This window comes from Seriola aureovittata, chromosome 2 (assembly GCF_021018895.1).
Source record: "Seriola aureovittata isolate HTS-2021-v1 ecotype China chromosome 2, ASM2101889v1, whole genome shotgun sequence".
NCBI lineage: Eukaryota > Metazoa > Chordata > Actinopteri > Carangiformes > Carangidae > Seriola > Seriola aureovittata.
Window position 1 is genome coordinate 23,146,227 of NC_079365.1, and position 25,895 is coordinate 23,172,121.

General features: G+C 39.3%; 1 protein-coding gene across 3 annotated transcripts in view; it reads left to right on the forward strand.

Moving 5' to 3' along the window:
* The window catches only part of igsf21a (immunoglobin superfamily, member 21a), a 164,467-nt gene that overhangs the window by 92,970 nt on the left and 45,602 nt on the right, over window positions 1-25,895 (forward strand). For all 3 annotated transcript variants that reach the window (XM_056394621.1, XM_056394614.1, XM_056394631.1), the window contains 2 exons: window positions 1,048-1,169; window positions 9,371-9,489. In XM_056394621.1, the coding sequence (XP_056250596.1) occupies window positions 1,048-1,169; window positions 9,371-9,489 (241 nt within the window). The remainder of the gene's footprint in view (window positions 1-1,047; window positions 1,170-9,370; window positions 9,490-25,895) is intronic.

Below are 25,895 nucleotides of genomic sequence, written 5' to 3' on the forward strand. Positions count from 1 at the left end.
TCGAGGAATGCTGGGAAAAAAAAGACAAATCATGCAAGCAAGCATCTTGACCTTAAATATTTTAGATCTGTAAAACCTCTCTGTCTTATCACTTGAAGGTGACACATTCACATTCCTGCTTTTGGTTGTTTGAGCATTGCCAACTCCCTGTGCTGTACCACTTAGCAAACTAAGCCTGGAGCAGTGTGTTTTCTCTTGAAGCAAGAGGTTATATGAGTTACCCCACATTCACAGGCAACAATATCATATACTCGCATAAACACAATTGAGCTTTGTCTCTTCATGAGGCAGTGTATACATTATACGTCTTTTATGCAGACTAATCATGAAATGCTTTGACGTTGTTTACCTTACTGAGGGGATTGGATTGGATCAGAAAGATAGAATCTTTACTGGCAAACGGAAGAAGGATCCCTGGCCCACCAGCAATTTCCTTCTTCAAAGCAGCATTAGTGGCTCCATTAAAATCCTGTCACCCTTTTTTCCTTTATGGCTGTCTGTGGCTTCTGAGGAGACGAGAAATCACAGTCACTCAAATGCTAAGTGACTTTAACACTCCTGTGAATATTAGGAAGGAAAGAACCACTCCATCATCTACCATGCCCAGAATAAAAAAAATAAAAAAAATAGATGAGACCAGTGTTTTGAATATCCTATCCCCCTACCTCTGCAGTATCTCGTCACAAGCCATTACCTCTGCAGAAAGCAGACTGCTTGACACATACAGAACACCTTCCTGTGTCAGTCTTCATTAAGACTTAACCATGTGCACGAACGCATACCGGCAGCTGTCTGAGAGACTGTCTCGCTGATGTTATCATGTCAGCAGGTTTTCAATCCCTTGCTTTTAGGCATTATAAGGAATGAGCTTATCATGGCTGCAAATGAATCAATGAGGTAATTGCAGGCAGGAGTACTATCTCCACTCAGGGCTGTGAGACAACAGTTTATGCATAGGGAGAAGCTCTAGGGGCAGAAAGATAGGCCCTGTCCCATCCATCATTAGAAGAATCATCTTATTAAGGCTCTTCTCTTTTTGCTTCACAGGTCACAGATGGAGGTACCATCAAGCAGAAAATCTTCACCTATGATGCTATGTTTAATACCAATTACTCTCACATGGAGGATTACCGCAGACGTGAAGACCTTGTGTACCAATCAACTGTCCGGTGAGCCTCAAAATCAATTAACTTTCATTTCAGACGAGACTACTTCCTTGTTTAACTTCTTCTTGTATGTATTACCGGCTCTGGTTTTGCTCCATTCGTTTTGCAGCGCAGGGGAATCGCAAAACTGTGAACTCACTGCATAATCAAACTACTTCTTGATGTTTTGATAGTAAATGCACCGAGATGAACTCCTATTCTCCATTCCCAGCCATCTGTTGTTGGTCAGACCGGGCCAGACTGGAGCGACCGGGCGAAGGGGTCAGTGCGTTATTACATGAGGACAGGAGGCAGTGGCGGACTCTAATCAGCAACTCTGCTCAGGATAAAGAGTTCAGTGTTAAAGATTTAGCTAACATCTGGCCAGGCTGGTCCTTATTCCAGCTGCAGTGGTGCATATTTTCCAGGTAGCACCGCCCAGATCAGGCACATTATCATAGAGGTGAACACGCAGAGGCTTGCCTCACCCATGTCTCAAGCCTCTGTGATTCAATGCGTACACAACCCCACTGTGTATGCATTAGCAGGTTTTACTGTGAGAAAGAACAAGGACTTGTAGTGGGGGGGGGGGTCATCTGGCTCCTGTTGGCTTGATTACGCGTTTAAAGCATCCTGGGGGCTGTCTCTTTTTTACCCCAGGCCCCAACAATATGGCTGGCAGCTGTCTGCCCCTTCTCCTCATTTCTTGCGCCCTCTGCTCTGGTGCTCCTCCTACTGCAGATATCCCTCTCTAAATGTTCAGCAGCACACAGGAAGTGCATGGCCATACATCACATCTTCGACTTCATTTAAAACTGGAATGCTTCGCACTTTGCGTCCTTTTGTAATGTACATGCGTTTATCATTCCCTTTCATCTCATCTTTGTCCTGCTGCTTTTCTTTGATTCAGTTCATGTACATTCCTACCACTTTGTATTTTTTCCCCTCGTCTTCCCCTCTCTTTTTCTCATGTGTGATGTGGCTGCCCAGCTGAGGATGATTTATCTGGACAATCCTACTACCCCTTTGGGAGAGGAGGCATCATCACAATGGAATGGTGTACACACTTACATGCTCACAGACATGGAAACATGAATGCACACACAAACAGAAAACATACATCGCCCCGCACCCGCCACCCCCACCGTGTGCCTGCCACACACACACACACACACACACACACTCATATATGGTGGAGTAGAAGTGAGAGGAAGCCTTATACAACACACCAAAGGGAGGAAAAAGGGAGGGGCGGGGTTCAAATGAGCCAGCATGCCACCTGCACTGACCTGTATCTGGATCTGTATCAGAACGCTTAGCCTGTGTTAGTTAACCAGAGAGAAACGTGGAGTCCTGCCACCGTCACACCTTTCTCTTCCAGTCAAGAGAAAAAAAAAAAAAGAAATCCCTCTGACTGGTTACAGTCCTACTTTCATGGTGTAACAGAGAAGCTCAACACTACTAAGAAATGCAAAAAGCTGAATTTTTACTCGCTATAATCTCCCATTTCCACCTGAGAATGCTAAATCTTCTGCACAAAGCCGTAGCAGTCTCACAAATCCACTTGTACGACCAAAATGAATGCCTCAATATTTTGTATCTTTTATAAACTCAGAGCATTTTTTAGAAAACTATATTTTTAGCTTTTCCCCTTTTTTCCTTTTGTGGAATCCTTTTTTCTCACCGCAATATGTGATTTTTGTGCTATAATAGAGTAACAATAATAGAGGTGATTTTGCTCTGTACATTTCGTCTTTCAATTATCAGACAGTTTCAGATGTGACATTGATATTGACTTCGTCTAAAACTGCCTAGTCCTGTCTGGCTTTGACAGCTATTAGTCATAATCTTTCAAAGAATGGAAGCAGCTGTTACTTTCTCTATATTCAAGTGCCAGTGCATAGATTAGCCTTCTTGTAAGACAAATGACAGATCGTGCATGTCGCTGATGACACTTGAAGTTTTAAGAACTGCCAGTATTCAAGATCAAATTGTAAGAGCTGGAGTCTGCTTTTCTTTCCTTCAAAAGATCCTTAAACTCACAAAAGATGAAAGTAGCACACCAAGGTCAAACATAGGTTTAGTTTTACACGTTCTAACATGGTTTTAAACTTTTTGTTATGTCTTTATGTTAAGTTTCTCTCCCTTACTCTCTCATATGCATACAGAGAATCAGGCTTTGCCTCAAATTTAAAATCACCTAAGGTTACATTTACTGACAAGCAACGTCTTGTCATGCGAGTCATATAGCCACACAAAGAATCAACGTGAAACTAGTGGGATGCTGTTATAATGCAGCAAAACTTCTGATTGGAGAAGGTTGTGGTGGATGCCAGAGCATAAAATATTTCTGATGCTGACACAGGAGACTGAAGTTCATATTACATCTCCTGTCAACATTTTCTTTTTAACCGTGTCCATAAACAAGAGGTGAAAGATGACAGAAAACCTTTTGAATAATATTTGTCAGTAAGGCAGTGATGAACAACCTAAGCATTCACTGATTACATTTCGGTGGTCAAAGGTCAAGGTGACTGTTAACTCACAAAACATGTTTTTAGCCATAACTGGACTGGTTGGCGGAGACATAACACTGTGAGTTAGTAATTCTAAGTAGATCTTTTTAAATATTTTGTTGTTGAAATGACATATCTTAATGTGGAGAGGCGCTGTCAACGGCCTCTGTGACCCAGAATTATTGAACAGCCTTGCAATGCAGAGATATTCCCTTCTAAAGTTTCTGAGCGAGCCTCGTCCATCTAACCAGTCAGAAAAGTCCAAGGTCATGGGTGGGAGCTCACAGCTGTCAATCAATATGTGAACATATTTTTGATCTACTACTCCTCTGAGGCATCAAACTAGTTTTATTGGCTAGAACATGCTGCTATGGCTGTCTCACATGCTAGCAAGCTCCTGATTCCTGCATTAGCTGAGACAATGCAGTGACGGTCGGGTGGTACGGCACCAACAAGGCCACTGTTCGTTTCCTATTTGCAAGCGACAATCAACATTGTTTTTTTAGTGTGACCACAATTGTTCCCTAATCATAACCAAATTTATTACTGTTGCCATGACAACAAAGCTCCCTTAAACCTAGGTATTTAAACCCAAACTTCATACTCACACACTGCGAGTTCAGCATCAAACTTCATTCCTTTACTCACCAAGAGCTGTCTTCAGCTTTGGAAAGAAACACCAATGTTAACTCTTGTCCCTATCAAGTTTTTTTCCTCTACTGAAGTTAGCATGCTAACCAGCTAGCCGGGCCCATCTCATCACTTTCCCATAGCAACTCACTGTAGCCTCCAATCTGCCCGGTCCCGGCAAGAAACAACTTGACAGTGAGAAAAACTTAAAAATAGCCCTTTAACAAAGAACTTCTTGTCCCAATACATTTTTCCTAAACCTAACCATCTCCTTCTTGTGCCTAAACCTAAGCAAACCTTAGCCATGGAGTTATCAACTTGTCATGATATAAATCTGATTTATTTTTCAAAAAGTGCTTTGCAATGGTTTTGGAAGGCACTGACAAATGATGCAAACCTGCCAATAGTGGTGTTGGATCAGAAATCACTATGTGTCATTCTAGAGGGCATAGACAAACAACATATATAGAAAACAAATAGAGAGTCTGTATTGCTGACTGAGTCTGACTGGTAGAAGGTGATCAAAAAATAATCTATTCAGTCTTAATATTTCATAGGAGAAATGCTTGTAGACCAGCCTTTTATTTTACCCTTCACACTAAGGGTGAGCCTTGTTTGTTGTGCTGGTTACGTCAGGAGCTAACCCAATTCAGTAAGGAGTTTCAGCAACTGATAAATATTTCCTGTGGGAGGTCGTGTTAAGAATGTCCTTTTCAATGTTATTTTGATTACAGTTGCATTTGTGAATTCTTCCCTCTCTTGCACCAAAGGTGAATGAAAAACAATGAAAAAGAGATCATTTTCGTCCGTGCGTGGAAGTGTTGTCATGGTAATGTGATTGTATTTAGCAAAAGATGACAAAATATGGTTGTAAGTTGTTTCCAGTGAAAATAATTTTTTTTAAGGATTGGAGGACTGTGGCACTAAGTTTATTTTTGTAGTGCAAAGGAAAAGTGTTTTAGGATGTATTTTAGTAAATATTCTTACAGAGTGATAAGTAACTTCTTTTCTTCTTAAATTGGTAATGAATAACAAGCAATACATAACCTATTTAATGCAAATTGAATCAGGCTTTAGAGATACTTTAATCAACAAAACGTCTTTCTTGTGTGTTTTCTTTGTTCTTCTGTGCATTTGTGTGGATTTGAATCCATGAATGCAGTACTTAGGATACAGACAACAGAACCACAGCTTTGTGGATAAAAACAGAAAGATGAGCTACACATCAGCACTTACTATAATGTAACCAGCCAGCACAAAACCAATCACACCTCACTTGGCACTCAGGGAATCACGGTATTATCCTCATCATTTTCTTTCATGCTTATTCCTTAAGGAAACATGGGTGATTACGCACCTCTCTTTGCATCCTGCCCTCTAGGCAATTTGTTTCGGCCTCCCATTGAGTATATACTGGCTTACAGTGGCCAATCCTGACCCATTCACCCATAATGCTTCAGGCCAGAAAAAGTATCTGACAATGTGCTAGTTAATTTGATGCAGAGATTGACTGGGTGAGCTATCAGACACTGCTCTGTCAAGACTGCTCTTTTTCACTCTCCATCTCGCCGGTTGAATTTGCTTGCATTTGTAGGCAGGAGGAGTTCTGGAGGAAGGCCTACATAACAGGAAAGAGCTTTCAGATGCAACTCCTGGGGGACAATCGATCTCTCTTTGCGGTGTGCTGTTTTTGCTGCTCCTCCATGGGGGCCCATTGCTATTGATCTCCAACGTGTATGTGCTGTTTTTTTTTTTTTTTTTTTTTTGGTGTACAGGGGCGATTTTGTAGTGTGTTTAATGTGCTTTGCTGAAAACTGTCTGTTTATTCACTTACCTATTCAGTTGGTTGCTTATTTACCATGTTTAAGTTGTGCTGATATTAATTTAGTCTGCAAGGCTGGGGGAAAAAAAATTGAGTTATTTGTTTATGTTATTTTATTTGCTTATTTTTGTCATCTACTTTGGCTTGTGTCACTGCCAGTCAGCTTTGTATAACTCACTGATTAATGAGGTCCATAATTAAAAAAAAAACAGAGTAAAGGACAAAAGAATTCATATATGGCAGAAAAGCAAACAATTAAACTTGAAATAAAAGATAAAAGAGGAAGGCATGAGGCGAAGCCTAATTAACAGGAAGAGGTTTTTGGGGGAGATACAGAGGGTTTTGTCTGGTAAAATGTGAACTGTGAACAGAGGGACTCTTCACAATCATGCACTCACACTCCAGCGATAAATCCAGTTTTGCTATACTTTAGTTACAACAGGCAGGACTCAAAACACTCATAAATGTTTGTTAAGCAGTTTAAGTGCTCTCAAAACTGCTATTTATTAAGGTGAAGTTACATTACAGAGCTGCTTACAGCTAGATAGCACAGTTGATGTGAGTTCAGATTTATACGAGTATTCAGAGCCAAAAGTTGAGAAAAAAAAATCTTATCCACTTATAAAATGTAGCTGTTTTTCTCTGTTATTCTATTAAAATGGTGATGTTATTGTAATTAAGATTTCAAACATTAGCTGACTCAATACTAGCAAATGAGAGACAGCAGTGAAAAAAAAAGAAAAGAAGAGTTTGAGTACTCTCTGAGTCACATGTTCCCTTTGTGTGATCAGATTCTCAATGGACCAGCACCTCGACATCAAAGATTAGAGGCGGTGCTGAAAATTTAATTCCACCAGTCTTAATATTTAACAGAAGCCTCAATGTTAAGAGTACAACCTTTCCTCTTTTCCTCCTCCTAATTCTGATGGACGTGTCTTGCTGTCAAACTGGTGGAGGTTTCAGAAGCAGACAGCCACTCAGAAATGCTGTGGTTGGGGGTTTCTTTGTGGCCTCCTCACCCTTCTTCTTCTGGCAGTACTTCCATGCCTTGAATTATCTTATCTCCGGCTTCTTTTCTCTTGCACTCGTCTTAGTGCAAATCCACGAATGCAGCAGTCAGGATTGTGGGTAACAGGACTACGGCTTTGTTTGTAAAAACAAAGCAATGGGCTACATCAGCGTTTACTATAATGTAGCCAGCCAAGACAAAGCCAATTTACCTCCCCGCCGCCACTACCACAGAGAGATTCACTGTGCTGTTCTCATCATTTTACTCTGGTGGGGGAAAAAAAGAGAAGACTTTACTTGTTTTATGCTTATCCCTCGAGGAAGCGCTTGTGGAGACAAGCTCACTTTATATCTCGAGGTGTTCACTCTTTTTCATATATACTTAGCTTTGTCAAACATTTGTTTATAATTGGTTCATTCAGCAAAAGTTCACTTTCTTTCTTCAAGTTGATGCACCACAGGCTCGGTCAAATGTGGTCATTTAAGTTCAGAATCCCAACTGTCCTGGTGAGTCATGGCAGCAACTCAGTCATTATTTTATTTTAAATAATTGCAGACAGCTAAGAAAATCTGCTTTACACACATGTGTATTGTATTACCTTCCCAGCCCAAGCAATGTTCAAAGATACGACAAACCAAACCAAAAGTACATCAGAACTTTTGTGGATTTCGACTTCTCATAGGCAGTGCTAGGAATAGGAATAAGCTAAATTTACTCCCAGTGTTCTACTCTCAGCTTTTTAGTGGAGGTTAAAGTGCCTTGCTTAGGGGTAGCTCAAAGATAGTTGTTGAGGAAAGAATATACAGTATATATATATATATATATCTACAGTTGCTGCACAGATTTGAGTGCTCTCCAAAAGAGTGATCTCCTCAACCCACACACACATACACACACACACACACACACACACACACACACACACACACACACACAGACAGCTGAACTCATTAAAGCCTGGGTGCTGTGAGCGCCCTGCTGCTGTTCCAACAGAGGTCCCCGTCTGAAACACCCGAGCGGCAAGGACAATTGTTCCTGTTTTGTGGGAATAAATCACAGGGGCTAAATGTGACTAGTAGTGTCTCACTTTGATTATCACTGTTGACATATTAGCCAAGTGCAGAATACAGATTGCGCTCCCTTGCTCTTTCAAAAATGGCCATCTGCTATCACAGACTGAATAATTGTTGGCTGTTGTTTCTTTTCCGAACTGTAAGCAAAAGTTTAAAGAAGAGGGGGAAAAAAAAGTGTATTTAGGTATCTTTTCTAAAATTACATCCCCCATGTATTCAGAAGCACCAGTGTATACTCAAGTTGAGTTAAATTAAAAACACCTAAGTAAGTAATGAAACCAGACATTGTTTGAGTTCTGTGAAAAGAGTAAAACATATTGTACCTAAATCTGTAGACATCTTAAAAATTTATAAAACATACAGACCGTAGGTTATCTAAAGATAAACAACTGTTTAATGTAACATGTAATTATTTAGAATTGGTAATTAAAGTCGCTGCTTTGTTAAAAATTAAATTACCAGTGTCCTCATTGATCTCTGTTACAGATGACTCTTTGGTCGTCTTAATGGACCTTGGGAAGTTTGACATGTACAAAACTGCAACTCGTTATATAATAATTATCCTCTTTAACAATGATACACAAATTAAGATATAATTGCTAAATCATTGATAATAATGACTTTTTCATACATTTCACAAGACTTCATAATTAATACATCATGAATTCATTGTTTTCAAGGAGCTTATGAAAATTCAACAATTCACCAGAGTAGTGCAGCATCAAGTCAAAGCACTTAGCTACACTTTTAGCAATTATACACAGGCAGCCTAAGTAAAGGTTTTGATGTATATTCTGAAATGTACTATATTACTACATGAAGTACAGTTTTTAAAATGAAGTTAGCAAAACTGTGATTATAAATTGTAACTGCATCCTCAAAAATACAACAGTCATGACACGTCATATTAACAATTTATTTTGGTCTAATGCGAGCGAGCAGATAAGAGTGAACACCAATTCATAAAGTGCACTGACAACACAATAATGTTGCTACAGGTGAACAGCTGTGACGATAAAGCCTTGACTATTGAAATATCTCATGTTCACTTTAATTAATTTATTTGCTTGCCTATTCACTTCCTAATCGACTGTTTTCTTTGTGAATAACTCCGTCAACATGTCTGAAATGTGAAGATTATATGGACTCATAGAGTAACCTCTTTTATTTTACAGGCTCCCAGAGGTACGGATCTCAGACAATGGGCCTTACGAATGCCACGTGGGCATCTACGACCGGGCGACGAGGGAGAAGGTTGTCCTGGCTTCAGGGAATGTTTTTCTTACTGTTATGTGTGAGTACCATCACTGCATTTCATCTATATTTTCAATCCAAGGAAACATTTTTCAGCGATGCCTTCCTCACAGTATTCAATGCATTTGTGGTTAAAACCGGATGCTGGGGTTACATGGAGAGGGACTGTTCAAAATCAGCAGGTTGGACAGTATGACAAAGATTGAAAAACAGGATGTGGTGCAGGCCTGCAGGCAGGAGGCAAAGCCCTCATGATCACAACAAAAAGTGTGAGGTTTCAAGTTTTATGTGAGGTGCCTGAGGGGAGATGTTTTAAACCTGGTACTGTTTGTTGAATATGCTGTTTTTACAGCATGTAAGAAGGAAAAAATATGAAATAATGTGATGTATGCAACTGTAATATTATTGTGTTGAAGCTACAGTGTTTAGCAACTTTAGTATTTAGCTGATCATCATATCTGTAGTGAGCAGGTGGAGATTTAGAGCCTTGTTTAATGAATGTGGTTACGTCAGATCTCCGCCACAATCATTTTGATTATGAGAGGGTCTATTTTATCTCGGTGCTAAACCTGCGATATTAGCTTGTGTGCAAAAAAAAAAAATAAAAATAACTGCACACTTTAATCATCTATGCTCGGTTCTGTCATCTCTCCCAATTGCGGTATTGAAGTAGGAAAGACTGTAACACACAGTGTTGTGTTGGGATAAAAACTGATATTTAGTTAATACCAATGATCAGTTGTCTCAGATTCACACCAACCTGGAAGATATTTGAGAACACCTGTCAGCTTGTTCCACCGCATGTCGAGGTTTTGGGCAAAAACGTTTGAAAAATGACGTGTGGCTCGGATAGATGTTGACTCACAGAGGAAAACAATGGCACTTCAGGCAACAACATATATATATATTTTTTTTTTTTTTCCTCCTGCTGCCATGACTGACATCAGGAGTTAATGAACACATCTGCTTGAAATTTTGTAGACAGATAGGCCTTGGGCTATGGAACAATTGATTAAATTTCAGGAGTGATCTGGATCTAGAATGTGTGCCATTAGAAGGATATTTCTTCCTTCAAGTATGAACCATACAGAAATACACCTGATTCCAATTCTGGGGGTCAAGAAATTGATCCGACTGAAAATTCAAGTTGATAGAAATGATGTCTTTTTGCTGTAGCAGCAAGTGTTGAGAAGTGTTCAGTGCTGACGGAGTTAATGCTCCACCTCAATGCCCCTCTACTTCTTCAGGATTTGTTCTTGTGTCTGTGTCTATCTGGGAAGGAAGTGAAGAGAGAGTCTGTGACCATAACTGCACAAACTCTTACAAAAAGAACAAGTACACAAATGATCCACAATGCCTAACATTTGCCATCACGATATTATCACATGTGTATTAGTAACACAATGAGAATATTTCATCGTTTATATATCTTGAGTACCGGTACATCGCAACACCCCTGCTTGAAACCTTATTGCCTCCTTTGCAGCTGCTATTGCTATGTTCCATTATTTCATTCAGTCACTAAAGGAAGTTGTGTGCCTGTAGCCTATAGCTCAGTCTGTGCTGTAATTATTGCATTTAAGTCCATCTAAGTTCCAGCAACAGAGACGCACCGCTCTCTGTGTGGTCCTGTGGCTAATTAGCAATGGTGACATTTTTCACTGGAACACAAGAGAGAGACACCACGTGACAATATTACTCCATTATCATATTTTGTGCCTCTGAGAACTGCCTTTGGTTTTCGTATTTCTTTCTACTTTCAACATTTCTTTCTTTTCAGCTAAGCCCTTGACCCTCAGTTCTGTTCTTTTTGATGACCAATCTCATGCCTCTGTTTGAGCGCTCTCCCACGCTGACGTCAGTGAAAGACTTTATCAATGGGAGGGCATTACCCAGTTAACTGTTTCTTGTTTCAGCGCTGGGTGGGAAGAGGTGAATGATGTAGTCGTGGGATAGTTGGAGCACCCTAACTCAGCTGGGTCTTAAATCACCACTCCACAAGAGAGGGAGAAGAATGGCCTCTGGCATTGTGGCTAATTGCCGTCTAAACTGAAACAGAATTATTCATAACCTATTAGTGTGTCAAGTTCAGTGGGAAGTAAAGAAAAAAGTAGAGAGGAGAAAGAAAGAAAATGAGAGGAAAAAAAGTTAATTAATAGGAAGCAGTACACGGAGAGTATTTTAATTTTTTAAAGGGCTTCATAAATAAGAATTATCATTTTAATGAATCCCCTGCCAAGAAATTCAATCATCCACTTTTAAAAGGCTAAACCCTGAACTCTTGGTACCTCCGCTACTGTCCTTCACTGTCTTGAAAGTTTAAAAACTCTTTGCTTTTCTTTCTGCACTGCATACGCATATGTTGACTTTATTAAACCTGAAGTCATGAACAATCCCTCTGTCATAGTAATAATGACTGTCATAGTCGTACTATGATGACTTTAGCTCAAGCTATATCCAGTAACTAATTCAATTAATCATTGTTCATTGCTAATTTCTAGTAATATCACAGTAATTGGAAGCAATATGTTTTGTTTGGTTTTTTTTATTTATATGTACACTATATATCGTATCCCCTGGACAACTGCACCGACAAGCTTTTATCTGGATAATGAGGAACACGAATAACGATGCAGTAACAAGACGAACTCATAACTAGGGCAATTTATTATGTACTGTGTTAGCTAAATCTTACCCCTTAACCTGAATGAGCAGTTATGGTGCTCTGTGCCTGTAAATGTAATTATTGAGGCATTACTGTATCATAATTTTATGATGAGGCGCTCTTCTGTCAAAGTTCAAAATCAGCATCTGAACCGAAAGGTTGTGGATGAGAAGTTCAGTGTGAGAAAATGCTGAAATAAACCGATGGACAGAATCCTTATTAGGCTATTGAATTTACTGTCAAATCACTCTCAGTCTCAGGCTGCAAAGAATACATCCAACAAGATGTAAATACGCACTGGGCAGAAAATTGACAATGTAATAGAGTTTGGCCTTGTGACCTCCTTCCTCTAATGTTATGGTTCCATTGAACAGGACTCGGCTGAAGAACATCAAAGGACAAAACATTCAGCTCTTTGATGCAAAGACCGGAAACTTTAATGCGATTCTAATGTTTCGAAAAAAAAATACATATGGAATCATAAAGACCTCTGAGCAGCACTTAAATCAGAAAGACTTAAAGACATATTCGTTGCAATCATTGCCTACTGCTGTTGACTGTGGGTCTGCCAGGACATAAGAAATTTAAGACTGGAATATTTCACTCTTTCACTTTAGATGAACTCAGAAATATGTATAAAAAATTGCAAAGCGCAGGGTTTTCATATTCAATACCCTTAGGGCAGTGTTATGCAGAGACACTACACATGCAACTTCATGGTAAAGTTTGTACAATTTTTATTTTTACATGCAACATTACATGTAAAAAAATAAAAACAACACAGTCAGTCTGCTGAGAGCAACATTGATGTGTGGAGCACTGCAGAGGTTGTTAGTTGCAAAAAGGTCCAACGGCTTCAACTGTGAAACTAGGTTGCATGCAATTCTTCAGTTAGTCACACAGAACAGCACAGACATCTAATTATCTAAACAAATTTGAAGTATTCACATGGTTTTCAAAAGAAAAAAAAAAGCATTGTCAAAATTTTGAAAACAATTAATATCTGCATTTAAAATGTCAATCAACATTACGGGGCGCTTCATATTTAGCTTTTTATATCTCACTAGGACGTGTTTTGTTGAGCATTTAATTTGTTGTGTGTGAAGTAGCTGACTTGAAAGATTTTCAGATGTTTTCAGCTGGCTGTCATTTTAAAGCACAAAGAATGTTTTGTTATTACAGTATAATACATTCGGTATATTGAGATTTCAACACATCAGGGGGTAGACTTCTGACCCATCACCGATCACATAAGGTAGATATTTCATTCTGCAAACAGTGACATATCCATCCCTGTAAAGCTAAGGTCATAATTTCAGGCTTTGGTGGGTAAAAGAAATCAATACCTCTTTTCCCAATGGTAGAGATAGGGTCATTATTTGTTATTACCCAAAGTGATTCCTATGCGACATTCCAAAGATTACAAGTAAAGGTTATTTGTCTCTTCAGAGCAGAGCCTGACCTTGGGATGCCAGCTCTTGGTTGATCTGTGCACAATGTCCAAGACGACTAAGGATATTGCGTTGTTGTATGTATCAGATGACCGTTGGGTTACGACTCCTCCACTAGATGAAGAACATCTTAATGGTCTTGTGTTTAAACGTCACGTCACGTAATTCCAGAAATCCTTTCTTCTAACCTTTCGTAAAGCATGAGAATATAATTTAAAGGATACCCTTCATGAGGCAGCAGGGCTGGTATTTATAACCCCTAGAAACAGAGATGAGCGCTAAGGTGTAGAGGGACTAATTACCTTCTCATCCCATAAAACTGGGATTCGCTTCAATAATGGATGCCCAACTTTAATTAAGCGCTGTGTATATTTAGGCGCTCGTTTATAAATGGGTGGGATTAATGGCGTACATGCCAAGCCCAAAGACAGCAACGCCTGCAGACACAGCAGTTCAGTGTACTAGTGGTAGGAGTTTAGAGACTGTGTGCAACTGCGTGCATGCAGGTTTGAGTGCTTGTGTGTGGAGAAGCTTGTTTGGGTGGCAGGGTTTGATAGTTTGCTTGGGAGCGGCTGTTCCCTCTACGTCCTGTACTTGTGCAGGAAGTGAGGGCAACATCTTGGCCAGAATCGACACAGAGTGATTCAAACACAGTGGCCCAGTTCTCAGCTCTCAGACAGGATGCCAATTTCGTCAGACTCATCAGTTGTATTCTGAAGTGTTTGCCATGTCGTCTTTTAGCATGCATCGGGTCACCATGGGGGATTTGTTCAAGAGTCCTTGATATGATTTCTCCATTACTCTCTCATTTATCCTCTGTGTCACCTTCATGCTCATCATACTTAATGCCCTACAGTGTGCTATCAGCATTGTAACCTGTTCAATTGATTTTGTGCAGGAGTGTTTCATGCAGAAGGCAAAGACATTCCCCCTTTTCATTTTGTGACAAGAATGTGAATCAACTCTTGTCCACATGGAATAAAGTTGTGGTCAAAATTATTGGCACCCCTGAATTTTAAGTACATCATTCAGAACAAATGCAAATGAACCAGTTTTGTATAACCAGAATATTGTAATAAAATGTCCAAGGTTACTGAGCAAAAGAAAAAAGAAAAACTTGCCTAATAGTGAAAAAGTGAAAGACGCTAGATTTGCCTAAAATTTCATTGCTGAACCTTTGGAAACAATGACTTCCTCTAATCGCTTCTTGTAGTCGTCTAGAAGCTTCTTGCACCTGTCTCCTCGTAGTTTCTCTTCCATTGCTATGAGTTCAAGCTCTTTGAGTTTGCAGGAGTCCTTTATTGCTATGGAAGATTTCAGCTCTCTCCAAAGGTTTTCAGTGGGATTTAGGCCAGTTTAAAACAGTCTATCAACCATTCTTTTTTGTGGCTGGATGTGTGCTTTGGATTGTTGTCCCAAGACCTTCGCCTCAAACCTAGTTTTCTGAAACTGGGTAACACATTTCACACATTGAAATTAGCCCTTGCCTTTTTGTGCCTGTGTTCTTTCAATAGTGTTGTCCTCCCCGGCCTTCACCCTTGGAAGTCCAAGCTCTTTAGATGGCTATTGTGGTGTATTTTCCGTAATCCATACCAACTTCTGCAGACTTCTTGCATTGAGTTTCTTCTTAGCACCACGTCCTGGAAGCATCTTCACAGTTTTATTACTGTGAAACTTCTTGGTAACATTATGAGCTGTTGAAACAGGGATTTGAAAATATTTTTTGTGATTGCACTGGAGCCCTGGGAGTTGTTATGTTCTTTGATAATAGCATTTCCGATGCTCGCGGACAGCTCTCTTGTCTTTGCCATTGTCTTTTTATGCGGTAAAACCATCATTCATTGGTTAATTCGGGTCATGTGAACACTGAAAATTAAGCACAGGCGATATTAACTTTTTTTTGAGGAACTAGTTTAAATTCATAACAAGGGTGCCAATAATTTTGTCCATTGTACATTTTTTTGTATTATTTCACTATTATGGAAGTTTTTTTTTTTTTTTCTTCTTTTGTTTAGTAACCTTGAACATTTTATTCAAATATTCTGGTTTAACAGAATTGGTTCATTTGCATGAAAATATTTAGAATTATGTACTTGATATTCAAGGGTGCCAATCATTTTGACCAGGACTGTATCTTGTTCATAATTAACAGGACAGAACCTCCTAATTCTGAATGTAAATGAACAAGTTGTCTCAAGTTGAAATTGTGTGACCCCTTCCCAATTCCCCCAACTACCACCATTCAGTTTTCCTGATTAGGAGCAGCTTATGCAGCACATGTTGGCTTGGAGCCCATTGGGGGAGGGGGGATTGGGGTGGGGGGAAAGAATGAAATTAATTCAAAGAACAGATGAATTATTAAATGTCTGTCTTTGAGCTAAGCCCTGGGGTGATAATTGAGGCAAAAATAAACAACCCATGGGCTTCCTCAAGGATTTTTCTACTCAACATTGAACTGTTGGTCTGTGCATCACTTAGTCTATGCTAAAGAATTTCTGTGTGATTTTTTTTATTATTATTTATTTATTTATTGTCTTACTTCCAAGCTGCCAGAGTTTTGTCAAAAAAATGTTTTCCTTTTAATTGATGTTACTTTTTTTTTTTTCCAAAACCCACTGAAGTGTGGGATCTTTCATTAATTTAGCAGCGGAATTTTAAACCTTCATCGGACAAACTGAAATCTATTGCTGCCATCTTGCTACCAATTAGCCTCAAATGGATTGCGGCATAAACTTGAAATCATATTTGCATCCACATTGTATCTCATTTGAGGCTGCATTAACGACAAGCCATTTTTACCCTCTAGCTCATTCAGTGCCTCATTCAGTTGACATTCACCAGACACACATCAGCAGGGCAGTCGATACGTGCCAAGGCTGTAGCCCCGTGAGTAAGCCGGTTTTCATACCCAGAGATTTCACACAACAAACAAAAAAAAAACAAGCATCTGATTGTTACATCATATCTTGTGCTCATATTTTGTCCGCTAAAAGACTCCAGGAGGCAGCATTTTGGCCGAGATATTGTTTACCACCAAAGACCTGTATGGATTCACTGTATGAAGGTTATTTTTGTACACTGATTAACTTGCATTTGCCATTCGCCATCACGCCTGGTGCCACATACAAGTAAAGATTAGCAAAGTAGCAGCCATCAAGAATCCCTGGTGTTCTGCTTTGGTCCTGCCAAAGCAGAACACGTGCAATATATCCATTTTCCCTCTCCTGACAACACCCACTTAATGGCAGGAGACCCTGCCGGCACATTAAAAGTTTGGCTCCTCATTTTCAATGTAGACATGTCCTAAGTAGACCCTGCTGCTTCCACCACCATATGGCACAATTGTTAAAGAGCACAAATTAGGGCTTTGCTGAGTGTACTAGGTTGCTGCAATGAGCAAATACCATTTTGCTCTGCATGACATCGAGGGATGTTTATTAAACCCCGTAAGACACGGCATCTCCTGCCTGTCATGCATTAATCATTTAGGAATGCTCCTCCCCCGATACATAATCCCAGTCATGGCGGACCAGCAACAGTGGAGGGCACCAAGCATTGATCTGTCTGTTTCTTCTTCTATACGTACCGTTATGCCTGATGGAGAATAAGAATATCAGCTGAAGTCAATGAGTCACATCAAATAATGATAGAGTCAAGGTTGTTATATACATAAGCTCAAAGTTGTAGAGTTGTCAGTTGCATGGAGCCTGTTTTTGATAAGAAGAAACTTTCAGCAAATCAGCATTTTTTTTTTTTCAAAGCACCACACTAAAACACAGAAGTATACATCTTCAAATAGTTCCAAGAGTCTTTAAACCATCACTTTAGAATAACCTTGTGATGTCTTTCATGATGCAGCCCTTTGTTGTTTCCATGGGTAGCGTTCTTTCCTTCATCCTGAGACGTGCATGTCTGATACTGAACACAGTGCCTTCCCTGATGTCTCGGTGTGGATGTCTGTATATGCTGTGAAGTGTAGGTTTCATTCCTTGTGGCGCAATCTCCCTCATTCCCTTCACTCCCCCTCACTAAGGATGTCTTCATCACTTGCTGCGCTCTGCACTCCACCAAGGTCCCTCCTTTTGAGCGTGGATGACTGAGGAGGCGACAGAGGAGAAACAGCTTTGCCTCCCCAGAGACACGCCGCTGATTGTACCAAAGGATGAGAAAACCTCTTTGTCTCTCTGCCTTTTACCGCAATATCACCTTGCTTGATAAGTCTCCTTTCCTACCAAGTGATCCGCCTAAAAATAGTTTCTGGCTTCACAGGTTTTTCTTTTTTTTTTTTTTTTTTTCAGCAAGTTTGACAAAACTTATGAGACAATGTTATCGTTTCCTCTGTAAAGGAATCAATTCATTCACTTAAGATGTGTTAGCTATGCATCGTATTTTAACTTTAATTAATTTCTCAAGAGATTAACCCAAGGGCATCTGTAGCTTGAAAATGGTCAACTAAAAAGATCCAGACAGGATGTGAAGAGCTGAACGGCTCCCTAGTCTGTAATGTAGCTCCAGCCCTGTGGAGTAAATATATGATTTGATTTATTTTTAGCCTGTCCCAATGTGATGATAACATTTTTCGTAACTACAGGGAAATACATAGATGTGAGATCACCTGTCTGTTATTTATAGCTTATTTGCTTTCCTCTCATAACATTTATGTTACCCCCTGCATGATCTCTGTCAAAATCTTCATTATGTTGACTCCCTTAACAATGGTTTGATGCATAGCTCACCCGAAGGCATCTTTCATGATATCAAGGTCCCCAACTACAAAAAAATAAAGATTTTCTTTTCTTACATATTGACAAGAAAAGATAATGATGACATTTTGTTTTCACAGAGGCCACATTTATGGTATTTGGAAAATAAATTCAATGCACAATGTGGCTGAAAGCCTTCAAAGACAGTACCTGGTTTGATGAGTGTAGTGTGACTACTGCTGTGACTGTTTTTTACACATTGTCTTATGTGCTATTTGTTAGTTTTTGTGTAGAAGTCAGACTGCATCTGTTTCTCATCGGAATTGCACTTCCTTTGAATTAAGGTGTGACTTTAAAATGCCTCTACTTATACTACTACTTGGTACTTACAATCAATTGTATCTATTATGTGAACACCTTTGCGGTAAATATAAAGATAGAATTTGTTTTTATTTTTACATTTTCATGATAGGTGTAAGCATCTGCCACACAGATGAGGTCGGTGAATGTCATTTAGTTTAGTTGATCCTGAATGATGGAAACGGAGTGATATTTGCAAAAAAAAGTGGTGTTAAGCACCTTACACTGTGGTCTTAGTTCTTTGAGATTTGACACTCATCTTTGCTGCTGCACAAAGGAGTGTGAGACAGGCGATAAATTCATGGGGAAAGAAGAAATACAGGTTTAGAAGCCCCTGAAAGCCACCCGTGGGCATGGATCAAATGGATTTCTTCTCAATGTGCCCATTTTTCTAAACTTGAATAGGAAACAAGAGGAGGGGAAGCTGAAGGGAAAATTGAAATAGGAAATTCATATTATATTGGGACTCTCTTATTCTGTCCTGTCAAAATCCATCAAATTCAGGATAGGCAGGGTAGCCTACATTGATTGTGTAAATATCTGATGTGAAACAGTGTTGCCGGGGTCAGCGAATTTCTAATGACATCTTTGGAAGAATGCAACAAAGAAGCTTTGAGATGCTCACTCTCAATAATAATTAGAAACGTGACCTGTTAATGAATGCATCACATCAGAACTTATAACCTGCATAGGTGCATGGGCAAGTTTGTCCAAAATAGAGTGTGTTTCATTGTTGAAAGAATGCTGTTGTTGGCTTAATTACTAATTTACAAAAGCATTCTAAAAATAATTTAATTGAGGTTGAGGGACTTACATATTCAGGTATTTCAAAGGGCAGAAAGCAGAACTCTGGCTGATAAAAATAGAAATGAAAGTGAAAGCTTATGAAAGGTGACAGCTTTAGAAGAGCCAAATGCCAGCTTGATGATTCTTTATTTTAGGAATTAACCACTAATTGGCACACTCTCGTTATCGCCACTTTATTTCTCTCCTTCTTCTTCTACTTCATATTATTTTAGTAGCAGTAATTGTACCATTGGGATCTCTTTTACAAAGGTTTTGGCTTCTTGAGGTGAAAACCACTCACGAGAGGATTTCATATATACGAATGGATAACACATTCCACTGATAGACATTTCATCACCAAACCCCAAGACAGACTGAAAAAATATGTTCATACCATAGTGTTTTATTGTGCTATTTTCACCTTGGCACCAGAGCTACCATACAACATGCACAGACTGTGTGCAAATGAATTTGAGTTTGTTAAATAATGTGATGAGCTATAGATACGTATAGCAGCTTTGCTAGAGAGGAAACTTCCTATTAAAATGTAGCAATTTCAAGAAAAATAACAGCTGTAGTAACGGCATAACAGAGAAAATTTAAAAGAGAGTGCTTAATTATACAAAATGAAGTAAAAAGTGTAGCTTGACTTTCTATTGTTTTTCTTTATGTTTTAACCAAGTTACCAGTTAACCAACAGTGTCATCCATTTTTCTAGTTAACAATCTCAACACATCTTAACAACTGAACATTCTTTCCCTTTTCTATCCCAATTTCCCCACTTATTTCTCACTGACTCGAATCGAAGTGATTGGCTGAGTAGCATCACATGGCCAGTACCGTAAAGGCTAGAAAAAGTGCACCGGTTAAAATAATGCTCCATCGAAATTTAATAATTCTCATTAGTGTATATATAGGTTATATGTCTGGGTCCGGATACGGACTGTAGTTTCCCTATTAGTGACCTCTGTACAAAACTGATGCAGTGTGTGCCTTAGATACAAGATGGCTGCTCCCACGCTGTAGAGTACTGAACTTCTTCCAACTATATCAGCTGTTTCTCCCTTCCCTCTAATGTGACCCAAAGGAGCGTCTCCTGATATACCACCCCTACAGGCATACCAAACCTTTATCGTCATTGGTTACAATAATAAACACTCAAAGTGTAACAGTGGCAGCGTACTGGACCTTCGTTGTCATGGTTAGAATAATAAACACGCAACTAAGCTTATGGAATGGTCACCGTTTGGTAAGATTTAGGCACAAACATTTCTTCTTTCTTAGGAAAATGTTGTGGTTTGGGTTAGAATCAGTACTTCCTTAAGTTTACACAACTTTTATTGTCATGGTGACGTTAACAACATGCAGTTAAGGTTGTCTCCCATGTCAAAATTCCATCCATCCACCCCAGCCTCCTCCAAACATGTTTCTCTTATTACTATGTTACCCAACTTCCTCTTTTGCTCCCGTCAAAACTACTACAGCCACTAAAGGTTGTCTAACAATAAAATATAACTATGGGTCATATCAGACAACCTCAGGCTCATTTTTTTTTTTACAGGACAGTTACTAGTTGAATGCTGTCTTAACCTCACAAGACCTCACGGCCATAGCACACCAGGGAGGAATGTAATGGAAGCAAATCAATAGTCAATTAAAAAATGTATATTCTGTAATATAAGAAAGTGAGCCAGAGGACACAGCAGTCAAAGCCTCAGTATTGGAGAAGCTTGGTGTGTGTTCATACAGAATCGAGATCAAAAAAGCTCACCTGCCAAAGTGGCCGGTAGAAATGACACAGCTCCTGCCAATTTTCAGCCCATATTTGGCGAGTTGGCCAATGTTAATTTCAGGCCCTTGGTGGCACGACATGTGGCACTGGCATTGGCTGTAGTAGGCAGGTGTTGGACCTATGTGGGAGCGAAAATTTTGCTCCAAAATTAGATATTCAACCACTGAGTGAGACCTGCTCTTTAATTATCACACAAAAGAAGGAAATTACTGCACTTAAGAAAACGAGGGAAGGAAATGAACAGGGACCTCCTGATACAGTGCTTATTTGATCTGTAGGTTTTTTTTTAAAGTATTATGATTCTAGAATATTATTATAATACTTAAATACTTTGTCCACTGTGTGCTGGGTTGATGTTTTATTGATTTTGCTCCAAATGTAATGTAGCTTCATTGTACATAGCGGAGACACTGTATCTGAGGACTCTACCTCTCTGTCTTGGCCGCACATGAGTTATACAGTCAGGAGTAATCCATGCATGGATTAATAGACAAAAGTATAAAGGATCTTAAAAATCTATCCTAAGACTAATTGGAAGCAAGTACATAGACTTAGAACAGGAGTAATGTGAGCTCTTTCCTTTGTTACACTTAAAACCTTGGCCGCAGCAGTCTGGATGAGCTGTAATTGATTTATAGACATTTTGGGGAAACTTGAGAAATAGTCAAGCCCACTTATAAGTAGAAAATCCATATGTTTTACTGTATCTTATGCAGAAAGAAAGACCCTGACCTTTGTACTTTTCCTTAAATAATAAAACAGGGTTCCTGAATGTCTGCACCTTCAACATTAAATCCAAATCAGTGCTAAGACCCAGTGATGAAATATGCTGAGTTAATTGTGTTACTCTCTTTGCTTTCTTGGACCTCACCTTTTTTTTCATAAATCAGTCTGGGGAAATTTTGGGTTATAAATTCATTATTGGCAGATTTGTATTAAACAGTGTTATAAAGGGGCTATATCAGGATCAGCAACTATTCACACTTCGGATACTGTCAGCATAAAATGGGGCTCAATGTGTAGATGATAACCCCCACTCATATCAGCCTTTATTTATTGTGATTGTGAAATGTCAACTATGACGTTGATACTGTTAGTGATGGCCCATTTGCTGTGTTATGCTGTATAGCCTGTATGTCTGGCGTGAGGGTCCACAAGCTGATGAGCCAACGAGACTCCATACATAAATAACAAGATGGACTGTTTGTTAGTGCACTCCAGACACATGGATAGTTGTTTACAGGTAGAAAAAATGATGTACTTTGTCAGGGGCATCAGACAGTTTAGGGTACTATTGATAGAAGCACGTACAAAGAAACCGATCCTTGGCTTGACTCTGATCAGCTCTATGCAAATAAGGCAGACCTTTGCTGGAATATTTAATGAGTTTCTTGACTCAACAGCCTTACAGGGGAGTGTTTTTTTGCATATTTCACCCGCTTTACTGCAACTTCCATATTTTCCAAAGCAAATCTTAATTCCATTGTTTTTTTTTAAAGAGTTTTCAAAGCTCCAAGTTACTGGTTTCAGATCTTTTCTTTACTCTCTGTAAAAATAAACTTGCAGGACCTTTAAAATTGTTTGACACAGGCAATCCATCACGCTGACGGATGTCTGTTCATTTTATTTTTGTCAACACTGCATTATGTTTGTGTGATAATGCAATTGAAAGCGTAGATTGATTTTAAAAACTGTACTGCATAACCACATGGCAGTATCATATATTTGTATTACCCACTGCAAGCCAATTTCAAGTGTCTATAAGCTTATTGTCAGAGTGCACTAAAATGAACTGAATTCAGCTGCTGCTTGAAGGAAATGAATCTGAAACCTTGATTTGGAAAATGATTAGCAGTAGAGTATGCAGTATTTGTAAGGAAGGGTAATTGACAGTTTTTGAGAAACAGTCTCAACGGATACCTTCAGCAAGCTTTAAAGCTTTAATTAAACAGTCAATATGAATCCCCAAAGCAGCTTCTACACATTGAGATGCAGTGGCAGGTAGGCATTCCAGTATTTTTGACCTGATGACTGAGTGGGCATTTCAGAACACGCTTTTGTCCAGAGATCCACAGTAATTGAATATCAGTTGAATGCAACTTCATGGACGCTTTCAGGCATTCCCCTTGTATACGAAATGTAAGGTAGTAGGTAACTCTGCAGCTGGTGAAATAGTCCAAGCCAACGCTCTGCATTCAAATACTGAAGTCATGCTTTGCTGACAAGTCCACAAAATATAATAATTCCATGTTAGTCATCTATTGATGTGGAATTGTATGTTTCCCAGTCAGCAAGTTAGCAAGATTTATCTTATCATAGCTGAACTTCAGCTCATTCAAATAAACACAGAGACTGACCTGATTGACTGTTCTCAAAGCTTGTGCTCTTCAACAAGAAAAGTTTAGCTGAATTGAATGATCATACTGACTAATGCCTGGTGCTCCACTGTAACCACACAGACAGATGGACAGTTCTCTGTCAACCTGAATTACTTATAACTCAGGAACACATGTTGTCCGGGCTACCAGCTTATTCCTGGCCTGTAGTTTCACTTCTACTGGTGGATTCAGGCTGCTTTAGAAAATGAAGCAGTCTGTAAATTGGCGGGGATGCTTGGAGCTTGCTTGCTTGCTTGGAGCTATGTCTTAATAAACGGGTGCTGTATTATTTTGCAATTGATATGCTGGGTATTCTGAACATTGTTGCCATCGTGGACTTACACATTGATGGATGTGTGCTGCTTTTGGCTAATGAATTAGTAGAGATTTAAGATCTTGATGTAGCCTCAATCTCTGTTCTGATCTTGAATAATTCAATCTGTTAGTGGCCATGGGCCAAAGGCAGATTTGAGTTGGAAACTGATATAAAATCTTGATGTGAGTTGGTGGATGTTGGAAAAGCTTTCTTTCAAACCAAACAGACAAACCAGGCAGCAGATTTTTCACTGCAGTAGCTTGACTACCATAGAAGACACAAAATCAGCTGAGGCTATTTTTTGAATAATGCATGCTTGAGGATTCTTTCATAATCTCATTATGTGAGCAGTGGTGAATTGAAAACTTAACGTATATCATACTTAACATTTTGTATTGTCAATCATTTTTCTTCTGGGCATGGAAAGCAAACATCCCTTTGAAATGCACGATATCCAACATTTTATGATGTGCCAGTGTGAAAGTTTGCAACAGAGCTGTGGCTCCACCTAAATCAAATTATGCCATAATGGAAAGTAGGTGCAGAGATATCTGCAACCTCATGTGTGCCAAAGTCAATATGTTTGTCAGATTGCCCCTGAACAGAGCAACAGTGCTCCATAAATGATTCCTTGTTCCATATAATGAAGACTCTTTCAGCTGGCTCTTGCTGCTGGCTGTGACTTTGCCCGAGAGCATATTCTCACTTGTTCTATCCTATTGTGACTGAATGACTGTGGAATAGAAACAGGCTCACAACCTGACTTACAATTATAGCTGGGCTATTTCTGTCAGGACACAAGAGGTTGTCTCTGCCCCCATGTTTCTGCTCTACTGATATGAAGACAAACACAGCCAGATTTGTTAACTCAGTTAAAATGATTCTTTTTTTCCCCCTCTAAAACGATTGCGTGGGGGTCAGTAAAAAACGGCCTCTTATCCCTATTTCAGTGAAGAGTAAGCTTCAATTGTAAGTCATCCATGAATCATACTGTATAGAAAACAGCTCTTATACAGCTCATTGTGGGCTCCATTTTAAAATGCTATAGAGTGTGTTTTTACATCACATTTTTATGGTACAATCCTTATAGCCAAAGTCTGTGTGGCTGCTGTGAATGAAGAGAAGTGTGATGTCATGACATAGACAAACGCATATCCCCGCTGGCCTTGAAAGCAAAGGCTAAAGGAATATAACATGATCTGAATGTACCCAACATTCATTTGTGTATCAGACTATCCTGTAAAAAGTAAGCCTATAGATCGTCTGTGAAGGCCGGTTATAACGACCCATAGTTACATTTTAGTGTTAGGCGATCTCTAGCAGCTGTAGTAATTATGAAGGAAGCAAAGGAGGAAGTTAGGTGATGTGGTATTTAGAGCTACAGAGTTCATCTTAGGAAGAGGTTACGGTAAATGGATGGGTTTATTTGAACCCAAACCACGATCTTTTCTGAAACCTAACCCAAGTTGTTTTTGTACCTAAACCTAACCAAACTTTCACAAACTTAACCACGTGTTAGTCATTGTTACCGTGGCAACAGTGGTCCATTACATCCGCTGCTGGGGGTTTCTTGTGGGTTTTATACGAGGGTAAGGACAAGCGACCTAAATGGTTGTTTAACTTGGAGACTGTATATACTGACACAAAGAGTATATACAGTATGTATCTTCTTTCACCACAGCAGAAGGTAGCAAGACCAAGCTACACACTTGGTGCTATTGTACTTTGATAGAAACCACAGCGGGATCTCAATTGTCTCATCAAATTACACTAATCCATTTCCTTCTCTTTTCTGTTGAGCTTCAGCGGTCTGTAGAAAACTATTGTATTTCCCCATGCATTCACATGAGCAGCACATTGCATTTTTTATTTTCATTTCTAGTGTTAATGCATTGATAGTGTGTGTTTAAAACACATTATTTCTTATTTGGTAGATGATGTCCAGGTCAATAAATCACCTGATGTAGGCCTATTATAACAGCTTATGGGCTGTGA